Consider the following 7731-nt stretch of genomic DNA (forward strand, 5'->3'; position numbering starts at 1 on the left):
GAGATTCGTATAGTTAGTAAGTCTAATCACACTCCTTGAGACAGCTATATCCCCCAAATTAAAAACAAATAATTTGATTTGAATCACTTTAATTCATCCTCCGTCTTCTTCATTCACTCATCCACCGTTGAAGTTCGATTTCAAATTTGAAGATATTGAACCTAAAGTTGAAGAAACTGATCAAATTTTGGATCAATTACATCTCTCTAAATCAAAATCTACTCAAATGATTTCCATTGCGGCTCCTCATCCATCGATTGATGCTCCTCCTTCATTGAAATTCGCACGGATGAAACGATTGGAGCTTCTCTTCCATTAAAGTTTGTACAAACATAAGGTGAGGAGGATGTGAGCATGGATGGTACGCACGAGTGAGTAGGAGTGTGCTCTCTCTCTCTCTCTCTCGAATGTGTATGTAATTTTTGGTGACCCGAGAATATTATCAAATCGAATTAAGGTTGATTTGGATTGGTTCAATTCTAAAGTATATTTAGTTTGATTCTATGATATAAAGAGCCAATCAAATTCGATCGATTGAATTCTAATACTTCCCCCAGTCCAAACCGTGTGCGCACCTATGCAAAACAAGTGTAACAAAGGCATTTTTTTTCCGCCACAAAAAAAAGGTAAAAGTACGTAGGTTCTCCGCACAGGGAATGAAAATATGTGGGTTAGATGCATGAAAAAGGTCATAGAAAAAGCCAAAAGAGCACATGTAACGACATAGAGGTAAAAAGAGAGGGCAGTAATGAGCCCCGGCCCACACAACAAAAATATCAAAAAACAGACCCCAACTACTACAGTGTCTTGGACATAAGGTCCACATAGCAAGATATAATACTCCTTCTCTTCCCATCTTATCATCCAATCTCCATTTGTTATGCTACTTCTTAATTAGTAATGCAAGGAGACAAGAATTCAAGCAATTTCTTGATTGGGAACAACATGCACGAGGATGAATTCTCTCATGTCCCTGAATGTTTCCTTCTACCCATTTCCAGTCGTCCGGGGGAAAATTCAAATATTATGAATGTGCCTATTATCGATTTGAGTTTGTTGAGCCAGAGTCCTCTTGATAGGTCTCTCGTTGTTGAAGATATAGGGAGGGCTTGTCGACAGATAGGGTTCTTTCATGTAAGTTTCTACCCATTCCTTCTCATTCTTATTATTATAGTAGCTAGAAGAATATTGTGCCTCAATTACAATCAGAAGTCTTACTCTTGTAGGTTGTTAACCATGGCATATTCGAGTCGATTATGGAGGATGCCATGACTTCAGCTTCAGATTTCTTCAACTTGCCAATGGAGGAGAAGACAAAATTCTTGTCTAACGACGTTAACAAGTCCGTGAGATATGGAACAAGTCTCAGGGATGGAGTAGATAAGGTTCAATTTTGGAGGGTATTTCTCAAGCATTATTCCCATCCCCTTGAAGAGTGGATTGAATCATGGCCAGCCAATCCTCCTAATTATCGGTATATCTATTACTCCATTTTGATTCTTTCTACCACCCCAAAGAATATAATCTCATTCTCATTAGAAAATATTTATCTAGAAAAATAATTTTCGTTGGTTGTGCAAATCCTGTTTCTTGATTAGATTTTGTCTAAGAAAGATTATATAATTTGGATATTTGAAATATGTGGTCTTTGAGAGGATTAAGGGCTAGCTTTTCGAATCTTTAAAAAAACAAAAGATTTACCCTTTATGTTTTTTTTTCAATTGTTTTAAGAGTCGTGTTTGAGTAACATTGATTCTGACATTTTGATGTGGTGGTGCACACATGTAATCATAGATGCTTTTCAATCGTTTCTTGATGAAAAAAATCTATGGTTATATGTGCATAAATACATTAGAATGTCCAATCAAGGTACATTTTAATGTTACTTCAGCATTATCATTGTTTTAATACGACACAATGGATTTTTGTGTTTGGCAGTCCATTAGATATTTATAGGAAAAATGCTGATGTAACATTGAAATTGACATCATTTGAGACATTGCAGAAGTGGATGTGTCTATATAACCACAGACGTTTTCATTGAGATATAAGTGAAAAGCATCTATAGTTCCGTTCACACTAATGTCTCAAATAATGTCAATTTCAATGGTACTCCAACATGACTCATATTTATATCTTGATGATATGATGCCTCCCACTAACTCATGTCCAAATCACAGAATCATAAATCAATTTTCTCGAGATACACAAGAAAAAAATTATGATTATGTATATCCCAAGGCAAATGATCTACGGTTCTGTGATGGGGGTGTGTGTTAATGGAGTGTTAGACAATCATTACTTTATTATAAATTATAAAAGATACAAACAATTAACCCATTCGATGATTTTTCTTAAAATTTGATTAAATTTCATCTTCATATGCTCAAATTCCATATACAGACACGTATCCCCACATGATAAGTAGTCAAACAAACCACATAGCCTGAAGCTATTTGGTAAGCCTTTTCTCTCACATTGACCTCATCTATGCCTCCAAATATACTCTGGTCCGTCCACCAATTAGATGTAGGGGTGGTGTCAATGGATTGGATCAGACCCAAATCCAATCCGTTCTGGTCCGATAACTTCAGGTCTGAATTAATGAATTAGATTTTGATATGGAACCGATCTAATAAGTTTCCAATCTGATATCTTACTGTATTGGATTTCGATTGACCATGTCTCAATCCGATGATGACCTGAACCGATAAATGTTAGAAATTATATAATTATATTATATATTTGTTCAAATATAGGAATTTTATTTAGATTTGGTACATCAAATTGGGTTTGATCTAACCCTAACCCGATCCAATCCTTATTGCATAGGTACCAAATCGACCCAATCTGATCCATTGACAGCCCTAATTAGATGAGCAATTTAAGTGGGGTTAATAATCGCGGTTCTCATGTTTCTTATGATCCACCTTATAAATTCCAATAATCATAGATTATATCATCATTAAATTGTAATATAAAAATATCAAATGGTGCTTCATTTTGCATGTGAGGACTTTATGAGTATTTTAGGGGACGACTAGTTGCACACCAACTAGAACTGATTGCACTCCAATCTAAAAAGTTTTGCTTATTTTTGCCTAAAAATATAAAAATTCGATCCCATCCCTACATGCTATGTCCTACAACAAAAATTACACCAATATTAAAGATAAATTTAACAAGAGTCCCTACAAATTTTTATTATACTTGTAAATTATAAAGCTTTGGAAATTTAATTTATAGTTATGATGTTGTGATCACTATATGAATTTTCAAGATGAAGAAAAACAGTGCAACTTTTAATTTTTAGAGTGAAATCCTAACAATATAGTTGAAGTGGATTTTTTAAAGAGATGGAGTGCAATTCGTACTGGGTGATGTGCAACTAGTTGATCCCTTATTTTAATATATTTTACTAATTGACCAAACAATAATCTCTCTCTCTCACACACACACACACACACACACACACACACACACACACACTTCTTAACTTCTAGGAGTTACATCCCGATCACATAAGCTGGCGGCGGAGGCCTTGACATCAAATCCACATTCTCTCATTACGTAAGACTAGAAAGTGGCGCGTGCAAACACACATTTATAAAAAAAGGGTATATTTGTAACTTAAAATATTGATTAGAGGATTTTTAACGTTTTGTAGATTACATTAAAGATATTTTTTGTAATTTTAAAAACTAATGAGCATGATTCAAGGTTGTTTGTGGGTTGCAATTTTCTGGGTTTTTGACTCAAAAATCTAAATATAAAAGTGATGGCATTTATTTGATCATCATCGTTTGATGTAGCAAGAGAAACTTTGTTTTTTCCATCTCAGGGAAAAGATGGGACGGTATGCTGTGGAGGTGAGGAAAGTAGCCTTACAAATAATGGGAGCTATCACTGAGAGCCTAAGGTTGGGCCCTTCATATCTAAATGAGAAATTGGAGGATGGAATACAAGTCATGGCTGTTAATTGTTACCCACCATGTCCTAAACCCAATCTTGTATTAGGGTTACCGCCACATTCGGATTATAGTTGCATGACAATCCTTCTCCAGAGTTGCCCTGGTCTCGAAGTCATGACGTCCGAAAACCATACTTGGGGAGTTGTCCCTAACCTTGAAGGAGCGTTACTAGTCCATGTAGGGGACCATCTTGAGGTACTAAGTAATGGATTATACAAGAGTGGTGTTCATAGGGCAACGTTGAATTCTAAGAAGACTAGAATCTCGATTGCTAGTTTTCATAGTCTCGCAATGGATGAGAAGATGGAGACTGCTAAAGAGCTAATTGATGAAGAAAATCCCAAAGGTTATAAGGAAAGTAGCTTTAGAGATTTTCTCAAATTTCTCTCTACAAATGACATCACTGAAGGGAGGAAATTTATTGATACACTTAAAAATTAAAGATGTTAAGGTCTCGTTAGATAATGCTGTCAAATTTTGCTATCAGATTCTGCAACTAAAGACAGTTGTCAGAAACAGTTGTAAAAAATTGAAATACTGAAAAGCTTGTTTGATAGAGTCTTATAAAAGTGTTGTGTTGTTTATCAGAATTTGATAATTATTATTTGATACAGCTACTGGATTCTACTGTATTTTGATAAAATGATCAGAATATCCTAATAAATATATAATTACACTATATATATTAAAAAATTATAAAGAACATGAGTTGATATTTAAAGCGAATATGAATTCACTTTCAATAAAATAAGGCGTGGCTCTTTACAAAATTGAATTGAGGAACACAATTAATTTAGTTGACCCCAAATCTTTGGGATAAGGCTTCAATGATGATGATAATTTTAAAATTCTACTTAACATAAATAAATCAAACTCATATAAGTTACATCAACCGTATAAAGCATAAGAGGTGTAACCATGACCAAAACTACAAGGAGAAAATAAGCAAAGACAAGACGTAAACTAAAAGCAATTTATTCAATATGAAATCAGTTTCTATTGAAGAAAAAAAAATCTCAACATGTCTTTCCCTATTTCAAAAACACCACCTCAAAACTCTACAAGTATCATTTTTTGTTACTTCTAAAAAAACAAGACAAAGAACAAGTTTTGCTCTAATAAGCTCTTCTAAGATAAAGTGTTTACTATCCTACCAATTGCAAAATAAGAAGTACGCTTTCTTTTTGTTCTATTTCAAAGAAATGTATTACAATCATGCCTCATAACTCTATATAGTTCAAGCAAATTTGTAATTTTTAAGGTGATGTTTGTTCGCCAAGTAGAACTACAAATAAAATTGATTTCTCAAGAAAACATAATTTTCCACCTTCTTCTCATGCATTTTGCTTGGAAACTGATTTTTAGTTGGAACCCAATTTTGATTGGTAAAGGAATTTCCCTATCCAACTTCCACTAGTTTTCCACAAGACCCTGATTTTCTTGCCCAATCAATGCGGGTAGAGTACAGAGAACAAATGACTTTCCATGAAATATTTTTTTCCAACAAATAAAAAGAAACCCAATATAGAAATTTAGAGCAATTCAATCAAAATAACGAATAAAATCAGGAAAATTAAAACCACATAACTATTGGTAAGATTAGAAGAAATTTTCCGTACCAAATGAGAAGCAATCTTAACCAAAGCATTTGTGAGAGGCAAAATACAAAACCTAAAAAAAGATAGAAATTATAAAGAAAAATTACACAAAAACAAATAAAGAAAAGAAGTGAATAGAAATAGAATCACACATTCCTCTTCTACCAACTAAAGCTTCTTGTGAAGGTTCCTTCCATTCATCTAGTCTACATTGACACAAAGAAACCTTGAGAGAGAGTTTACACCCAATCGTAACGACGATCAAATATTAGGCGTTTGGAAGATCTTTTGGTGGGGCCGCCATTGGTGGACTGGTAGGAGTTGGAGACAATGGAGTCATCCATGTACTCTGCTACTGATAAAAACCCCTCGAGTCCCAATCTCTTGCTACTTTCGTCAATGTCGTCGATTGGAGATGCCTTCTTCGTTTATGGCATTGATCAGTGGGACTTGTTGTGGGTTTTAGGTTGAACGAAAACAATAACTAAGAGAGAGTTTTCGTTTGGGTTTTAGGTCATAGGATTTAAGTTATAAATTTGTTATTTGATGAAGGGTATTACGATCATTTCACATGAATTATTTTTTTTTAAAACGCAGTTGTGAGAAGTTCTTATCACTTGTTCGTCAAAATTATTGTAAAAAACTACAAAAAATACGAATGAAAAGTGCTATCAAACACAAATCGCAGTACGAAATTAACTGTATAAATTATAAAAAAATTACTTTTTGAAGTGCTATCAAACACCACCTTAGTTTTTGTTCTTGTTTTAAAGTTTGTTTCTTTAGCTCTTACTATGATCAACGTATATTGACACCCTTGATCTTGTGCTATAATGCCACACGAAAATGACATGGCAAATCTACGAGCACCACTTATCCCAAAGTGAGTCACACCTGGGAGAGTATGATTGAGCAATTAAGTATTTTGTATTTTACTTCTTTTTTTCTTTACATGTGTCATCACTCTATTGGTTCATCAGCTTATAGCACAAAATGTTTTTAAGTAGCAAATTCAACATCAATAAAGCAACAAACGGGCAGATTTTTGGTGTAAAAGTCAACCAAAACGTAGGCTCATGTCAAATGGACCCAAAAGAATGCGACTTGAGGCATGTAAAAAGAAGGGAAAATGACTGAACAGGCTACTTTATTCAAAATATGTACGAAAAGATCCCCTTACAAAGAATACGGACTCTCAAGGACGCATCAAAGCATTATTTTACATAATCCCTCAACTACTCTGTTAAAGCCCTTCCATGTTTGAGTGATTATTTGAGGTGTCCATATATTTTAAAATTAATTAAAAACCCCTTGACTTTGGTCTTCTCGTATACATTTAAAAAAAAATGATCTAATGGCAAAAGAGCCTTTAATTTTTCTTTAACTTTTTATGATGCAACGATGATAATGATGGGATGATGATTATCATCCAATTGATTTGGAATGTGTAGGTAGACTGATGCGAGGTCTAAAATAGTTAGACCACATCAAATCGTATCAACTTGAAAATCCAAAGTGGACTCAAATGAGTCAAATAAAATTATATTAATTTTATGAAAATTAAAATAAATTTTTAACATTTAACATATATTTTTTCTCCACAAAAAAAATATTATACATAACCAAATAACTAGATCAAATTTTTGACCTTAGTAAGTGCATTTTTTACCTTATTAATTTTTCTTTAACTTCTTATGATGCAACGATGATAATGATGGGATGATGATTATCATCCAATTGATTTGGAATGTGTAGGTAGACTGATGCGAGGTCTAAAGTAGTTAGACCAAATCAAATCGTATCAACTTGAAAATCCAAAGTGGACTCAAATGAGTCAAATAAAATTATATTAATTTTATGAAAATTAAAATAAATTTTTAACATTTAACATATATTTTTTCTCCACAAAAAAAATATTATACATAACCAATTCCACCGAGTTTGGGCCCAAGTCACTACAAATTCTAATCGAGTCGACTCAAACAACCAAGTTCTATAGATCGCTATCAACTCAATTGGATTTTGTAATGATTCGACACAAACTCAATGGAACCAAAGTTCCGAGTTAACCTAGTTGAGTCAACTAAAAAATGTACCGAGTAACTTCAAAAACTTAACTGAGTTATTTGGTTTATAAAATGATTTTTGTGGAGAACAAAAAT

General features: G+C 33.5%; 1 protein-coding gene across 1 annotated transcript; it reads left to right on the forward strand.

The window, feature by feature from the left end:
* The first annotated feature begins 530 nt into the window (after nt 1-530).
* On the forward strand, nt 531-4565 carry LOC147408120 (flavanone 3-dioxygenase 3-like). The gene is made up of 3 exons (XM_086436998.1): nt 531-1134; nt 1227-1474; nt 3842-4565. Exons 1-3 carry the CDS (start codon nt 901-903, stop codon nt 4410-4412), a joined length of 1053 nt encoding a protein of 350 aa, XP_086293124.1. The 5' UTR covers nt 531-900; the 3' UTR covers nt 4413-4565.
* Nucleotides 4566-7731: the final 3166 nt, after the last annotated feature.

The sequence above is a fragment of the Akebia trifoliata genome, chromosome 3 (genome assembly GCF_017979445.1).
Source record: "Akebia trifoliata isolate Shusen 1 chromosome 3, ASM1797944v1, whole genome shotgun sequence".
NCBI lineage: Eukaryota > Viridiplantae > Streptophyta > Magnoliopsida > Ranunculales > Lardizabalaceae > Akebia > Akebia trifoliata.